This window comes from Diprion similis, chromosome 10 (assembly GCF_021155765.1).
Source record: "Diprion similis isolate iyDipSimi1 chromosome 10, iyDipSimi1.1, whole genome shotgun sequence".
NCBI classification, from domain to species: Eukaryota; Metazoa; Arthropoda; class Insecta; order Hymenoptera; family Diprionidae; genus Diprion; species Diprion similis.
Genome location: NC_060114.1, coordinates 4,568,524 through 4,586,464, shown reverse-complemented (window position 1 = coordinate 4,586,464; position 17,941 = coordinate 4,568,524). Strand labels below are relative to the sequence as shown.

Genomic DNA, 17,941 nt, shown 5'->3' with positions numbered 1-17,941 from the left:
CTTTGTGTTTATTCGTCCTATTTTAAATTGTCTCGGTAACTAAATATGCTGTACGATCTTCAAAAACTTGTCATCGCAATACCTTGATCTTTGTATTTCTCGTTATTTTCTTCTTGCGCAACTGGTTGGGTCGCAGTTGTGTCCAAACAAACTGAAAGAAAAAGTAAAACCCAACCGATCAGGGTTGTATCCAAACGACTCGCGTTCGATCCTTGAGCAAAAGACAAAGGAGCTAACAGCCTTCCCAACGTCCGAACCATTGCGTCTATCACCGATGATTTGTTGGCTCCTGCTATCAGTGACTTGCGTCCAAGGAATGTCAACAGTATGAACACCCTGGAAATTCGTAATTTGATTATGAAAATCGGAATTTTAATCGGGGTTAACGGAGTGACCACTTTCAAGATGTTTTGAGCATCGCGTCACGTAACGGATTGAAATTTCCACAAGATCTCAACGTTTCAAGGTCTAGAGCAGTGTTTTTCATGGTTCTCAAATTCAGGACCCTTCTCAAGTAAAAAAAAAATCAGGCGACCCCTCAGATCCATAATAAAAGTATGTCAGTGATTTTAAAGGATTTTTTAAAAATAACTGCGTCGTATCACACTGACCTGTCTTGTGGAAATATGTGAGTGCAAGACGCAGAGTACAAATTGATCAATGTGTTCGCCAGGAAGTCTCCCCACCACGGTTGATGGCCCGCGACACGAGCCAACAATGCCACGGCATAAAGTTGTAGCCTAGGCGCGGCAGTTACGACGCAAATAGAATGGAAGAACTTGTCGCAGATTATTGGTGTAAATACGTCACAAAGTGTCATAGGAATCTGTAAAGAATTAAGGAATCTTATGCCGTTGTGCTATTATAATACGACTTCGAGTCACATCGAGAGAATTGTAACTGAAACACACATTATCGCATAGATTATGTTTGTAATAATAGATATTGCAATTTATACTTACGCTAGGCACAGGACCGATTTCATAAACGGTGTAGAGAAGAATGTCGAGTAAAGTTTCTCCGAGAACTTTCAGTTTATCGGTGGGTGCGCTGCCCAAAGAAAGTACAGGGGTATCTTGGGATCCTCTCGAGGATTCGAGTCGTCGCCAAACACCTCGAACGATATTAAGCTGATGTTGAAACGTTATACACTCCTGAAAAGGAAAATATCATTTCAGTTTGCATCGTTACGCCAAGCTTTAATAAAACCTGCCAATTTTCGGTGCTTACTTGATACGTGGACAAAATCTTTGCGGACGATTGTTCGATATTTTCGTTCCAAGGTTTACTTTGATGTAAATAATTTTGCATGTGAACAACGTTTGGCGTTTCTGTACACAACAGAGGGTCTAAAAGACTTTTCAATCGTTCCGTTGCCAAGCTGAACCTAGAGAAACGAATGGCTTTCTGTTAGAATAAGTGGGTGATAATAATGATTAAGATTTTTAGATTAGTTTAAAAGTGAAACTCCGACTAATTTCTTACTTTTATTTTCACCTCTTCTCTGTAAGTCACATAATAAATAATTTTCGCAGTTCAACTCAAGGTAGTAGAATAATAAACAGATGAAAATACCTGCACTGCACATCTTCGGCAAGAGCGGACAAAATGCTACACTGAGCTTCTATGGATGCGTACATATTCGCATCCGTACTACTGCTGTGTGCGACTTGGGAAGAGTTCAATTCGGAGTAATCTTCGCCGGGCAGAACGAGCATGTGTCCGTAAAACATGCCTAACGGTATTTTGCACCTTGTCGTAGACATACCGTAACGACCAATTGTCGTAATCTGATGAAGAAACATCGATGCGATTAGTTTTGGTCCATTTTTTTAAAAGCAACGATGAACTGTCGCGAATACCTTCGGTTTTTTTTAGGAGTGTGCGAATAATAATCGTATAGATTCAAATAGCTGGCGTTAATTCGGCAAATACAAGAGTTCAAACGAATCAAATTCTTCTTTTTGTTTTCTTTTACCGGCTTAAAGGTATTTATTGTTACTCAAATGAATAATGCAACTATCAAATTTCGTTGAGACAGAGAATTAAATCCAGTTTCTTAATATTATTAAGTACGAATTGAAACGGTTGCTAAATTTCAGAAATAAAATAAATTGTAAAAAAAGAGACAACTGGTAGGAAAAATATATTTGAAAAATCTTTTAATTGAGATTCTGACCAAATCATACATTCGCAAGATATTTTATTAGGAATATGTGAAACACGAATTGAAGTTTTGCGGTTCTGACCAAATGATTTGAAAAATTTGTATTATTCGACAACTCAAGTTGCTGATTTTCCGTACCAAAGAAAAATTTGCTACCATCGCTGAGTTTTTCAGGTTTTCCAAACCAGAATTACTCGTTACTGTGAATTATTTATACACCGTTAAACAGTCTATGTAAAATTCGTGACATTAATCATAATTTCTTTGATGAAACTGTAGGAATAATACCTTAAGGTAACGGCAAACCGGAGGCGGTTGTAGATCGCTAACGACCAACGGCTTGGTGCCGATATCTCCAGCAACAAATAGACGAGTTCCATCGCTTTCCTCGCTCTTTGTCCAAATGTCAATAGACAATGAGACCAAATCGCTGCACGAAGGAATCATTAGATCGGTCAGCAGCACGGGTGAACCGAAGTCCAAAACAACGAAACGCCTGGCTCCGGAATGCATTCGTTCGACTACCAATACGTGTTGCGGAGGCCAGCAGAGCAGCCTCCCCCATGGAAATACGACGTCCTCTCGCTAAAATTGTATTATAATAATAATATATTTTCAAATGGAACGATGAACTACATGCTATCAGTTGTGAAGAACAAGCTGAACTCTCTTACACAGACGCACATCAATCTCAAGCCATCAAGATCACCACTAATTGATTAAAATAGGTGAAAAACAAAAAAAAAAAAAAAAATCCACACATAAATGATCTAGGGATGAGCGATGTGTAGACTCGTTAAAAATCTACAGGTATTTTGTATCATCGCGGAGTTGCAAAAAATTTATCACATCTAATTAGAAGGTAGGAAGGTATAGAATGCGAATAAACACGAGGTTGAAGTCAGTAACGTTATCGTAACGAATCATAGTAGAAGAATCAATATTTTCTTAATTTTACAATGATTTTGCATGACATGAAATTTCGAAATTTCATTGTTTTTTGTTTTATTGCGGTTTGCTGAATTTCAGACGATTTCAAAATAACGATTTTACGGGTTTTCCGCATCATGAATCGTTACGATAACGTTACTAACTTCGATGTGATGAATAAACGGCTGAAAAATTGGGCGAGTTTTAGAAATTTAAATGTGTACAATCGTTTATTGAATTCCATCGGTCTTTGTTTTGTTCGAAAGTATTTAGATCCAGCTACTTTTTCATCAGCATTGATAATTAGCAAGCATAGTTATCGACAATAACGTTAACTATTTTGATCGGTGATGGATGTACCTGATTGTACATACTTTTGAATAAAACAGACCCAGATCGAATTGAACAATAAACAATCGGTTATTGAGTAATAAATCTCCAAAATTCACCAACTTTTTCAGCCGATTACTATTCCATACCAACTTAAAGGTGTAAATTTTCAACGATGGGAACACATTTATAAATATCTTGGGAAAATGGTATTTTTATAGTGCTAACTGAACAAATGAGTGCACAAAGGATGAATGAAAAGTAATAAGAATTTGAACACCACACGTATTATGTTCAAATGTGATTGTAAAACAGATATATACGTATCTGAAGGAGTATTTATGACAACAAAAAAAAAAACAAAAAAAAAACAAGAGGACGCCGTTACAATCGGTGAACCGATTATTGGCAATTTAGTTATATTACTGTACTCGTGTAACGTTTGCATGTGAACTAGTCGATGAGAAAGTAACAAAGACGAGACATATCAGGGTTGTCCATATATTATTGCGCGTCACTGTGATTGCACTTTTTTGATTTGAAAAATAATGCGAGACAGAATTGATTGCCGGCAAATCCCTGGCAAGTGTGGAAAAAGTCTTTATTTCAAGTATTATATTGTAGTAATTGAAAATTTTATCGACGAAGTTGAAATTCTTAGGGAAAAATATCGCAGGAACGTGACGATGAGTTTGAAAAGTTCGACAAATCAACGAGCAATTCTTTTCCAGAAGAAAATTATTATCTCAATTATGGAAACGGTTTCAGTTTTTCTTCCGTATTCTTAATCGTCAATTCCTTAATGCTACTGTTAATCGTCAACCGTCATGGAAACTAGTTGCGTCACCCTTCATCGCCCAAATCATTGTTACATAATATATGCACAAACCCTATGATAAAGTGACTTTAAAGTGTAGATTTTTTTTTTTCAGCTTTTTTTTCCTGCGTAAAAGCAAGAATGAAATACATTATATCGATAAGTAATAGGTATTTAGGAAAAATTAAAAAGTATGTGATCTCATACATTTATTCATGTGTCGATAACACGATGCGTAAAATTTTTGGAAACTCAGCATTGATAATAAACGACTTAAAATCAGTTTTTCCAAAATTACTCGTATCATCTTTGAAATATCGTATTTTTCATGACATCGATGGAAAAAGGGCGCAACTTGACTTTGAAATATTAACTCGAGTCAATTGTACGAAGTTAGAGATGCGACCATTTTAGATAACAATTTAGGAATCATTGATTTGCGCAATTGAAATAAGCTCTTTGGTAAAAGACTTTTACATCTGTACAAATAAAATTGCGTAGGAACCCAAAAGACATCCGAGGCCGTACTGAGTACAGTTTATTTGAATTTTAGACCCGAAGGTAGATCAACAAGACTTTATATATTGCGCTTTACTTTTTAGAAACCCATATTCCGGTTTATTGAATCTTTAATGAATAGAGGACTGAAAAAGTGGATGAATTTTGGGAATTTAGATCTCGACAACTGATTATTCAGTTCGATCGGCACTTTTTTTTAATTTAAAAGGTGTACATCGAGTTTCATTTCGATATTTTTTTATTACAATCGACTAATGAACAGTGTTTCCTTCTAATTGAATCCAATGATTTAGAAAAAAAAAAAAAACATAAAAAAAAAATAAACATGAAACTGGATCCACGTACTTTTGAATTAAACCAGAGAGGTTCAATCATTCTTGAAATCTGGTGTACACTCTCTGTGAAATCTTATGAAATATTTTCAAATCCTTTACAATTTGTCCAGTGCAATTGTTGAAATTTCGGAAATCTTTTTGAGATTCTTTAAAAACTTTGGGAATCTTTTAAAATCATTAAAATCCTTTGAATTCTTCCGTAAGCTTTTAAAATCTTTTGAAATATCTAACAAAATTTCTAAAAAATCTTCTGCAATCTTCTGAAATCTTCAAAAGTCCTGTAATCTTGTAATTTGGTGTACACCGGATTTCTAAAGTGTGCAACCCGTCGAACGAACCCCAATCAAATTGCATAATTATTTGTCGAGATGTAATTTCGAATGTATAAATTTTATAAATCTTTTAGCAAGTTACTGTTACAATACGTACTGTTTGAAAATTGAAGAAAGAATTGATTGGACAAAAAACTTAAAAAAAAAAAACAAAAAAAAACATAGAAACAAATTCCCGTTTCTCAAGTTACGCAACATGCCTGGGATCTTTTCAACTTGGACCCTTTTTAACATTCATCTTCTAAATTTTTTGTCTCTAATAAACTACAGAGAAAAATACTCGTAAATGATGATACAACGTCGAGAGCACAGTGTTTTCTATTTAAATTTGAAAAATAAAATGATACATGATTATAAAGAATATGTATTAAGGAGAGAAATATATAGAATGAAAATCCTCGTCTACAAAAATCTACCTTCTTGTCATGGTTGTCCTCAATTTTGTTTGTAGCTGTACTAGCTTTTGGTACCGATGAGTTTTCTTTCGTTTTGGAAGAAGCTATCATATGAGGGTTAGAGGCATCGTTTTGAGCGTTGTGCCAGATTTTAAATTCACCAGGCACATTGTTAGCCTCGTCACTGTCTGATTGGTCATCAGGTGTAAGCGACAATAGCGTCGCTGGCTTTTTTGACATTTCTGCTTTATATTGACTAAGTAGATTACTTAATTTTGTTGTCAACTTAGCTTGAAGATCTGGATCTACAGCACCCAAATTCTATAATGTACAAATAGTTCGATAATTTCCAAGCGAATGACATTGCGTTTTTGTAATTTTCAACAACTTCCTACTACGTATGCATATTTAATTAAACCAAATCAACAAAAACTTCTCATCAAATGATAGCATTTTTCTTTTGCGTTTTCTTTCTCAAAAACCTACGACTTACCATTTATCAATTCACCTCCGCAAACTCTAAACTATGTCTAAATCTAGATTTTCCTTTCAAAACAATCATACTTTTCGTACGAAAATAACAACATTCCTCTCTATGGCTCTAAGCTTTTATATCGTACATTGTTCGACAGGTTCAGGGCTACTCTTTGTTCTTTGTGTTTCAAAACGTTTTCATTCGACAAAAACTTTGCGAGACGATTACAATTAACTACATTTTCAAAGTTATAGGCTTCGCCGTTCCAGCAAATACTAAAGTTTACGCTGGATTCGATTCGATTCGGTTCAAAATTAAACGGTACACGTTCATTTTCAGTACACAATACGGATGAAACATGGGTAAGCTTGTTGAATAAACACAACGCAAGACACATCATCGTCAAACTTTGCGAAGCGTAGGTAACATAACTCAAGAAGAGTAACACGAAGAACCAAAGGACTGTTAGAAACTAGCTTCAGTTTTTGTTGGAAATCCGCAACGTGGGCTTTATATTCGAGTTGATTATCTCTAGGCAAATAGTCGAACGATTAGTTAAAAGGGCTGTCCATAAATTAGGCTCGGGCTTTTCAGGGCTAGTTAATACGTAAATGCTTGGCTATCTCGACGGGAAGCAAATTACAAACTGCGAGATATCAAAGTAAATATATGCAAGATATACGCAGGTGGAAAAGTGGTCGGGTAAGAAATTCGTACAGAGAGAGAGCTAAGGATGAAAATTTAACAAGACTTGGGCGATCTGAGGAATGAAATTCAATTTGCTGTTAAACGAGACGCAGAGTTGTAAAGTTGTGACGTTAGCATTGATTTCACCTCATTCGATTCGAGCTCTTTGGAATAATTTGTGACGATAAGTATATTGGGACAAAAGTATCGAGGAAACAAGAGTTTCGTTAAAAGATTCTCTGCCAATTTGGCTAAATCTAGAATTTTTCAAACTCTACATCGGACATTGAAAAACACAACTTCGGATCCCAGATCCAAAGGCAGGATTGTGTAATATATATCGGTAAGAGTAAAAATATATGTAAACATTTTTCCATCTACCCGATTTACCGATATTCACCCACTTTTTCAGCTGTCCATTCGCATAGTTTCTTTATATAACACCTTTCATGCCTGTTACACTTAATGCAAACTTCGTCCTCGTCGGAATCGCTTACCTCTCTGCCTAGCGCAGCGGTATAATGTTCTATAATTTTTTCGTTACAGCCACTGCAAGCGCTTCGTCTATTTTTTAAATCTCTAATTTTACTTTCTGTCGTACGATTTTATAGGCATTGCCTGTTGAAATTAGAGATAAATAATAAAATAAATAAATTCGTATCAGAAATTAAAACACTGTTCGAAAATCGCCCGATACAGATCCCCTAAAATGTGTAGCTCTATATGGAGTTCGATTACGAATCAAGGCGTCTTAAAATCTGCAAAAATCAAAATATCGTAACGAAATTATCTACAATACATTAACGACGACGAAATGTTTCATAGCCTAGGCAACCGTCGTTACCTTTTAAATGAGAGAAAGGAAGAGAGAGATACTCTCTAAACTATGGCGCAGGTTTTCCTTTCAATCGATAAAAATCTAAAAGAAATCTTGAGTTTTAATTACAAACTGTTTAGAGTATTCAACTAATTCTGTCAATCTTTCATCTGTAAAAAGGTCTGTACAAAATCGTTTAAACGATCTAATCACGTAATTTTTCCACAGGTTTATCATTTCACGAGCGATAAGTTGTGCCTTTTCATTTCACGGTGAGGCAAATTTGGAAAACTAGTGTGAAACGTGAAAGTTTTGGGCTGTTTTATCTAAAAATTGGATAAAAGGTATAGTTTCTCGGATCTGTGAAAATCCAATAGCCTCGTTCTCGGAGTCCGAAACTTGTTTTACAGGTTTCATTTGACATACGAGATTTAATACTTCAGTTATAGACAGTTCAAAATTTTCATTCAACAAAAGTTGCTAACGTTATGTAACGCTGATGTAATTGGATAGTTTGTGGGAGTTACTCGTTTAGCCCTGTTCTACACGTTTATTTAAATTCTACAAAAGTTTTATTACAAGCCAAGAAATATAAAGAATAAAGACTCTGCCTTTGCGTAACTTATGGACGATTCCGAACCAATTTTGCAACAAATAGATATTCGCTGTACGAAAGCTGGCCGCTTTGTTCAACATTGTTTACGGTTTCATATACCGTTCGACACAAAGGATATTCGCTATTTCGATTCTCACCAAAGCACACTTCGAATGTGAATGCGCGAATTTTATTACAGCATGAAACGTTACCTCCGTAATAACAAGCACGAATTGTTGCCGTAGACTCTTTCAAATTAAAGACTAGTTTGTTTTTGTCGCCGGATCAAGGTTTCAGAATAATTTTTTACCGTAGAAAAAAATTCTCCGATATTTCACAATTTTTATAATAGTTTCTTGAAAAAATTTTTGAAAATAATCCTGAGCAAGTTTTTAAATAGATATAATCACGTAGGTAATGAGAATATCTGGAAAAATGGTATTGAATGAGTTTTTTCAGACTTTCAGCAATCAGAAAGCAGATATCTCGACGTTTTGTACTTTTTCTTGTGAATAAGTGGACCGAAGGTGACTTTCCAAAATATCTGATGACAAAATTGTTGATATTTGTGTTAAATTTAAACAACTGTCAAAGTGTACTGAACGTTTGTTTTGGAAAAATCCGGAAAATCCTATAACGAGTATAATTTTTTTTCGTACTACGGAAGAGGCGCACGATATGAGACATCAGACTTTAGATAAAATTGGACGATTTTTCGTTTAGCAAAAAAACAACCAAACGACGGAACCTTATTTTAGCGAATAACCAAGAAAAAAAAAGATGCATATATATTAGGGTGATTCAAAATAAAAATAAAAAATTTTTTTGATTGAACAAAACAAAAAAAAAAAATATTTTTTTTTTTATTTTGATTCACCCTAATGCACACCATTTGGGGACTTTCTAAGGGGATTAAAGCTCATCAAATCCCGGCAGTCTAAGGGTTAATATGGAAACGACATTGCGCTTTCGTGTGAGTATTTGAACAGCGAATATAAGCATATGAAAGCTTTGTTCTGTGCAAATATTATTAGATGCGAAGCTGATGAACAGCGGAGTAAAGAGTGGTGAAAATACCCCCAAGCAGAGTTCAAAGTGAGATTTTCATTTTTTTTTTTCCCATAGTCTAATATGACGAATATAACTGTTTCTGATCAAACGATAAGAAAGATATTTTTAGCACAAGGTATCGCCACAAGTTTGTGAACCTGAAAACAAGTTTGGGTACCGGAAGTTGATTGGTAAGCCACTGTAAATTTTTAGAGCAGCCGTTTACAAAGAAAATTAACTGTCTAAAATCTGTTCTTTAATTTCGATTATTGATAACAAGAAGAAAAGAGTTTTAGAAAATTTATCATAAAAAAAAAAAATCCCCCTCTTATACGAGAATTCACTTTGGGATACATTCACTCGCATTACTCGCTTGTACAATAATACTCGTCTAATTATATGTACCGTAATAATTGGAAACATTCAAGAAACGTTCTCAGAACCGTATATTAGTAATAAATTTAACTCAAGCCAGAATTAGTTAAACGTTTTAGGACACGATGCAAGTTTCTTTTCAAAGAAACGCAAAATCAATTATAAGGATCGTGCGGAGAATTTTAAACTCGGTAACCGTTTGCCGCGTAGTAATTCTTTTTTTTCTTTTCTATCGTACTAGTATTTTTGTAAGTATATCTGATTATTTTTATATTTGTACGATAACGTATCGATTCCAACTATTGTATCTATTCATTGATTTATATACATTTTTATACACAAATATATATACATATATATTATAACAAAACTTTGCTCTCAGACTTTTCATGAATCGAAATGTCCGACTAATTTTGGTTTAAATAAACTTTACAACCGATCTACAACAGTAAGAATACTTCAAGAATAGTAAGAAAATGAGGACAAGGATACAGTTTACCGAACTGTAAGCTCGTTGTTTAGCAAAGAACTTGCGTTCTGTTTTTATTTGTTGATTATTTGCGCAGAAAAAAAAAACAAAAAAACAAAAAAACACATGCTTCGCAAGCGGAATAGTAATTTATGCAAAAACGATCACATAATTTAATACAGCAACATAAAATATCGTCAGTATCAACAAATACGCAATCTTTGAGAAAAAAAATGCAAAAAAAAAAAAGCAAAAATCAGCATAGACAAGGTGTCTATTGCAATCAAGAATTTCGATTCCAAGATTAATTCCAGGAATTTCTGGGGCAATTAGGAGAAAAATTTCACATCCTTGATTTTATACACGTTTTTGAATCTCTAAAGATAAGACAAGTTAAGTATTGAATGAAAATATTTATATGGCAGTTTATATACAATGATCTGTCGCCTGTAAGACTTCAAATCATACAAGGCAGCTCTTTACAAATAAAATGTCGCAGTTTCCGATCAAAAATTTACCGTATCAACTTTTTCAGGACTTAAGGAGCAATTTTTGCGTTTCAGGATAATTCCAGGATTTGAGGAGATTTAAGAAGCAATAGACACCCTGCATACAATGCTCGAAGTGTACGAAGTATGAAAGATTTTTAAAAGTACATTCACTGAATAATGAAAAAAATGATGAACTTACGTATGAGTGGCTAATAATTTTTATGTCTGGTAGAGGATTGCTGTTATGATTATTGCTGTTGTTGTTGTTGTTGTTGTTATTGCTAGCGCTGCTCTTATTGGTGTTTGCATTGGTACTTTCATACAGCGCTGTACCAATGTTAACTGTGTTTATTCCAGGATCAATTTTTTCCATTTTAGTACCATCCGATGCCGCGTGACAAGTGAAGTGCAGAGGTTCAACCTATTTGCAGAAGTGGAAAGATTAATTCTAAAATCTAAAATCTACGTTAGGCATTGCCAAAATCAACGAAAAACTTTACTCGGCATCTACAAAGTTGCGTTGCGAAATAAACATTTTGAAACGAATGAATCCTGAATGGGTGATAAAGAATTATAATAAGTTTATAACAAAAGGAGAAGTGCAAAATTTTAAGCAAACTCGTGGAAAACTAGTTCCGAGGATTATGAATTTTCTTAAAATTGTTTCGTATCTTCATTAAATAGTTGATCTTCTTGTCAAACGCCATTCTAACATTTTCTGCACATAAACACGAGTTGGAAAATGCTAGAGAACGATTGTATGAGCTGTGAAAAGCGTTTTCAAATCGAAAGAAATATTTGTTTTTTGTTCAAAAAAATAAAAAATGAAATTTGCGCCGAAATAGCAAAAGGAAGTTTTCATCTGTTTTTGGCATAGCTAAACACTGTTTACAAAAGAATAAGATAGTGAAAAAAATTATACCTCAAGAAGGCCTTTCATATTATTGTTCGCGCAAAGAGCACGAAGCTTGCTAGGCACTTTCAACTCGCTTGTCGGATGCGCAGGAAGCGCCAAAAGATCCCTTAGATCAATCGTGTCCTGCGAGTGCAGTGAATTACTGGCTGTGACGGAGGCTCCGGTTTGTTCTCCGGTCACTATGCTTGCATAAGTTATAGGCATCGAACTGAATTTAGCCGGCATAGGAGGTTCAACGTCGAACAATTCCATTTCAAAAGGCGTATTGTACAATCCAAATCTAGAAATCGTGCGATAAACAGAGTTTGGTCATAATTGAGGTCGAAACGTTTGGATTTGCAAATTATTAAACAATTACATCAAACGGACGACTTTTATTGTTAAGTTTAATATCAACTTGAACGAGAACTTGTAGACTTCAAGCCTGTAAAAGTGAATCAACGTACCTCGTCGCCAGCAGTAAATGATAAGGATTCACTCTGTTGGACATTTCCGTTGCTATTTGCTGTACCAGCGTTATGCATTGCTGAGCAACGCTGTGATTCCTATCGAGTGGTAATAACCTGATGATAAGTATCGCTAGCCATCGTAAAGAACCCGCCCATTGAACTCCCGCTACTGACGGAAGCAGTGTCACTAAAACCGACAAGACCGCTTCGTCAAAAGCATGCGGCAAAGGTTCATCCAAATTATGAAGGCCCCTGAAAATCGTATTTTTAACGATAATTGAATTACCGAGTCGAATGTGGGTGCTGACTTGGATACTCTAATCGTAGCTCGAGCGTACTAAATTCTTGGCTACTTACTCGCTGCACAAAATGATCAACTTGACACATTTATGGGCTATACTTCGTCCGGCGTGTAAAAGACCGGTGCGCAAAAGATCTGAAAGACGCGACTGTACAGATCGTATAGTTTCCAACTGTGCGTTCTTCACTTTCTGATTAACTCGCAACCTCGTCAATTGTATTGCAACTACCCAAATCAGCACGTCTAACGCGAGAGACTGCACAACGGGTGATCTGTAAAAAATAAAGATGAGTCAAATCATTCGTTTGAGTGTTTCGCGTCGACTGACTTACGATTAGTTTTGTCGAACGTGTAACAATTGTGTTACAAAAAGTGAATATTTTGAATCTTTCCAAACTCATTGACGGTTTGACGTACTTCTCTGATCCTTGCAGGCATGCGACGTTAAGTATATTTTCGATAAACATTTTCGAATCGAACATCGAGCAGCGCTGTATTCTCTCATTTGGTACGTCGGTGGAATGCACCGATCTCAAGGTTATCGATATTTCGTGAATCCAATCACAGCCTGTAAAGAAACGTTCGAATCGACAAATCGATGGTCAATAATAAATTCAGCGATCAAATGCTTGCTCTTATTTATTACGATTACCTATATAGCATTCCAGTTTTTTGTTGGCGCTCGCTGCAAGCCTTTCCACTATGGCACCAGGCAATAAAGGACCAGCTTCGCCTATTTTCAGTTTTTTCGAGGTCTGTGGTTTCGTCTCCATTACATTAATTCGAGATTTCATCGTTGCCTGAATAATAGTATCGAAACATCAAAACAGTCCCGATTACACAATCGTAAAAACTAAAATCAAAGGTGAAAAATAGCACTGAACTCACTCTATCTTTGACAGGATCGATCAGCGCTTTGATGTGAACGAGAATGGTTCTCGCTTTTGATCGGAAAAGTCTTGGGCTAGTTAAAGTGACGCAGCCGGAATGATCGGAGAGATCTGTGCATCTTTGTAGGTTGATCGGACCACATAAAATCTCAGTATTATGCTGTCGCAAGTATTCTTCGGTGGTTACAGGATTTTCACTTTTTTGTTCACTTCCAATATCGAAGTGTATCCTTTCGTCTACAGGAGTTAACGGGGACTTGTAATAACCGATGCCGGTTATTTTTTGCTTCAGCAGGGTAACTTGGATCGCCGGAAGCTCCGGACACGGAGAATGAAGACTAAACCTCACATCGACGTGGCCAATGGTACCCGTCGCACTCCGAGGCAACGTCAATTCAAACACGTGTTCATCCCACGTTGTTCTGCAACGATTAATCGGGCAACCAATTATTTTCATTCTTTTCATTGTGCACAATTAGTGGAATAAATTAATAAAACCAACATAACAGCTCCTTTTAAGACTTATCTATAAATACTTTCGAGTGAAAGCCATTTTGATGTTTTTTTTTCATCTAATACTGATCTGTATCCAGTAAGATGTTTTTCAACTCAAGTATTGCGATAGCACAAGTAAAAAATGTTGAACCCGTTTTTATCGAAACTTTTACATTTTTCAACTTGGCCTGCAGAATACAATATTAAAATTACCATTAAACAAATAGATGGAGATTTGCGACGCCAAGTTCTTGTCGAAAGTTTCTTCCTTTACGATAGATGTAAAAAACTATGTAAATTTTTTGCAACACATCAATACAACGGCAAGACTTTCGATCTATCTTCTTACTTACAGTTTTTATATATTATTATTTGCAAGAATTTTACTTACGCGTCATTTTGAAGACGCCAAGTACGCGTGTGGTGTTGGTCTTCCGACTGGTGAAGGTGCTGAGGATGGCGACGTTGTCTCTGCGCCTGCATCATCTCGCTCCAACAAGGCGGTACGGTAGCTCCATAGGCTGGTGAATGTCGATTAAATCTCGTCAGCTCGTACAACATCCTCAGATCAGAGTACGAGAGATTCGTTCTGTGCGCCAATATAGGATCTCTGTAACGAGGTGAGCAAAGCTTGTAAAGAATTTCATTAATAAGAATTTATAAGCGGTAGAAATCTTCCAAATCACATCGAGCGCATATCTAATTACATTTCCAAATAAAAATTTGAGGAATTTGTGCATTGTTTTGCTATCGTAATTCTATCTGTATATTGGTAAAAGAATATTCACCAGTTCTATACCAATTCCAAATTGAATGGAAAGGCAAAAATATTTCAATTGCTGTTTGATTTAGTCCCCATTTTTAGCGTGCAGTGAAACGCGTTACAAACTCTTTCGTAGTTGGTACACTGATACCAATTTTCATTCATTTTTTCACGTGAAAAGCGGTTCTTGCGGATCCGATTCCTAAATTTTGGAATCAGCCGACCAGTCTGCAAGCTTTTATAGACATTGGAATGAAACGCTACATCGAAATACACTAAAAAGGAGTAACGTGAAAGCTTGGATTCAATCAGTCACGGCGTCATAGAGTAATTCATTGTTTTTAGTATCTCAGGTGAATATTTACTTTCAAAAATATGTGTTTCAGGTATTTTTGAGGTCAAGGAATCCAATTGCGACCATAAATGGTTATTTTTTCCGCGCATTCATACAGTTTTGACCCTTTTTTGTGCTTTAAGACGAATTTTTGATCATTTTCTCAAATGATGTCATAGAACAAACTATTATTTTCTTTCTACGGAATGAATTTTCCTTTCGCAAAACATTGAATAACAGTTTTTTAAATTAATTTTTCCAATATTAGCTATAGTCATACTGTACGATAAATCAGATTGACTCGGTAATTCTTGAAATTGCGTATTTGGACCGAGATATAGAATTAATGAGTGTTTTTCGAAAGAAAAATGCATTCCGAAGAAAAAAAATGATAGTTTATTCTAAAACGCAATTTGAGAAAGGTCAAACATTCGTCAACTTTGATGGATAAAAACTGTACGAACACGTGGCAAAAATAACTTTTTATAGTCATAATCGGATTCCTTGACCTCAAAAATATTTCGTCCGCATCCACATCTATGACGTTTTGGCATTAAAGTGGTTAATAAGTTCTGCACGAGTCTCGGAGCGGTTTATCTGCATTGAAAGAAAGAAAAAATAAAGCAACGAATACGATAAACACCAGAATACGTAGACTTTCAAACCTGGTACACGTCGTTGGCTAACTGTAAAATATACTAAATCAAGGTACGTACTGATAGATAACTGAGCTCGTAGATGTGCTAGGAGCGGTGTGAACATTGTTTCTCGATCCCATCTCTGTGACCATATTTACATCGTCGATATCCTCTTTCTCTTCGATAGAATCTTCTTCTTCTACGATAGCAAAAAAGTGGAGCGCACCTTCGTTTGTACATGCGCACAACCTTTCCAAACCTAAGAACAAGAATTAGGCTTATTTGAAAATTTTTCCCAATAGTACAAGTTTGAAGAATTGTAGTTTTGCCGAGAAGTAACCGAATAACTTTGAATGCATGCTGAATAATTGTTAATAAACAATATTGTTGGACAAATGGATAAGATTTAATATATCTTTTTGAAAAAATATTCAAACATAATCGGAATAATTTAGCAAAGTGATGACACAAATTTCACTTTCCAAACTTTAAAACGTGGCACAGAAATTGGCCAAAAAAAACGCTGGAAATTTAGAAATTTCAGCACGATATCTCTTAAAATCGATTTAACTCACTGTTGCAATACGTAGCGGAAATAAACTTGCTACCCTCAAGTTTTGCTTCAGAGAGAGTCTTCAGTGTGGCAAGATCTAGTATTCTGACGACACCGTCTTTGCAGACCATTGCAATCTGGCCTCTCGGTCCGTCTACAAATTGGGAAGAAGTGACAGTAGTGGAACTGGACGAAACGGAAGAGTTTCGATTCTTTTCTTGAAGCGGCAACAGCACGTGTTCGATAGGAATTTGTGAAGCTGGAAGTTCTCGCCTGGCAATCGGTTCAGAAATAAGCTTCAAAACTTTACCCCCTAGATCAAACGCATAGACGAGTAAAACGGCTCCACATTCACTTGAGTTGTTTCTCGCCACCCCATTGACACCAGGCTTTGACGATTTGACCTCGTTCTGATCCCAGTACATGTAACTCTTGGGAAGCAAGAATTCACTCTCTTCGTCTACATCCATTCGATTGGTGTTTTGAACGGGCGGTGGATCAGTAAGCGGAATATCAGGTCCGGGGCACAAAGCGACGTACAAATGCCTTCCGTCCCTGGATGAAACGGCATAAGCGACTCTCTGAACCTCCGGAGCATCTATGACAACTGTCTGAACAACAACTGGTTCGGTTTTCAACCCACTCGTCAATTCCAGCGTCTTTTTGTTAAGCGCGGTGATGTCGGACGCCGATGCAAACTGTTCCGAACCGTTTATGGGATTGAAGTTGGCGTCGAATGGAAACGGGGATGTCGGAGGAACGGCTATGTTGATAGGAGTCGAGCACTGAAGCTGACCGTTGGACGAGGAGGCTATCAGAGCGTCAAAGTGGGCGCCGATCACCATTTCATCGACGTCCTCTATGACGACGTCCTCGATGACGTCCTCTATGACGGGAACCTTGCACGAGAATTCACTGAGGAAAAGTTCCTGGTAGAGACTCTCTTGGCGTCCGCTGTTCGAGCTGGCACTGGTCCCTGTACCAGAGGATACTTTCTTGCTTTTAGAGTCTTTCGACTTGTCCGACTTCGTCGGTTGCGAAGCGTCCATCTTGTGGTGAAAATCGTAGACGACTAGGCGATGTGAAGTCGTCGACGAACTCCGGTCGGCCACTTTCATGATGTCCAGACTATCGCTGGCTGCACTGTTCACGCTGTTCATTGCTCTAACTAAGGATGAGGCTGGCGCTGAGTCCGTAAGAGCAGCCCAGACATTTTCTAACGTTCGCATCTGAGGTGAATTGTCCGATGTCACCGACACGCCGCAGATCAGACAAGGTCGGAATCCTCCGCTCGTCGGTTCCACGACAGTTGCAGAAACTGTCGTGCTCATGTTGCTCAATTCTTCAGGTTCTGGCTTTGGACCTCCTGCAATCGTCAAAGCGGTCAATTCCAGTTTTTGCGATCCCGACGACGGCTTGTAGTCGGACTGAGCGTCCGGCTCCGAACCAAGAGTCGGTAGATACGGTGACGCCAGATTGTTCGCCGCTTGAATTTGCCTCCCTTCCTTGCCGCTCGCTTCTTCGTTACTCATCCTTACGAGCACTGACATTTCCTTCTGTAAATTGAAAACAAACGAGCTGTAAAAAACATTCTCCACATTGTTTTCACAAACCAATTCAATTAATGAAAGAACCGTTCAATTATCAAAATATTTAGTCATCAATGCTCCCTTTTTTCGTGAGACTTGCGTTTCCTATTGCATTATTGCATTCGTTTTATAGCAATTTATATAAAAAAAATTTGTAACTTTTCATAAATCATATCGGAGTGTTTTGAATTTTTTTCGACCGAAGCACACGTGAAAAAAACCGAAACTT

The 17,941-nt window shown here is 36.7% G+C and overlaps 1 protein-coding gene across 1 annotated transcript in view; it reads right to left on the bottom strand.

Annotated features, from left to right (window-relative positions):
• Window positions 1-17,941, bottom strand: part of LOC124411299 (baculoviral IAP repeat-containing protein 6-like) — a 44,113-nt gene that overhangs the window by 21,255 nt on the left and 4,917 nt on the right. Inside the window, exons 5-21 of the mRNA XM_046890361.1 lie at window positions 16,146-17,679; window positions 15,649-15,829; window positions 14,227-14,445; window positions 13,339-13,762; window positions 13,103-13,250; window positions 12,868-13,018; window positions 12,507-12,722; window positions 12,147-12,401; window positions 11,707-11,980; window positions 10,984-11,205; window positions 5,847-6,146; window positions 2,456-2,752; window positions 1,576-1,790; window positions 1,231-1,387; window positions 963-1,154; window positions 612-826; window positions 83-336 (exon numbers count right to left, since the gene is read on the bottom strand). Of these exons, the coding sequence (XP_046746317.1) occupies window positions 83-336; window positions 612-826; window positions 963-1,154; window positions 1,231-1,387; window positions 1,576-1,790; window positions 2,456-2,752; window positions 5,847-6,146; window positions 10,984-11,205; window positions 11,707-11,980; window positions 12,147-12,401; window positions 12,507-12,722; window positions 12,868-13,018; window positions 13,103-13,250; window positions 13,339-13,762; window positions 14,227-14,445; window positions 15,649-15,829; window positions 16,146-17,679 (5,254 nt within the window). The remainder of the gene's footprint in view (window positions 1-82; window positions 337-611; window positions 827-962; window positions 1,155-1,230; window positions 1,388-1,575; window positions 1,791-2,455; window positions 2,753-5,846; window positions 6,147-10,983; window positions 11,206-11,706; window positions 11,981-12,146; window positions 12,402-12,506; window positions 12,723-12,867; window positions 13,019-13,102; window positions 13,251-13,338; window positions 13,763-14,226; window positions 14,446-15,648; window positions 15,830-16,145; window positions 17,680-17,941) is intronic.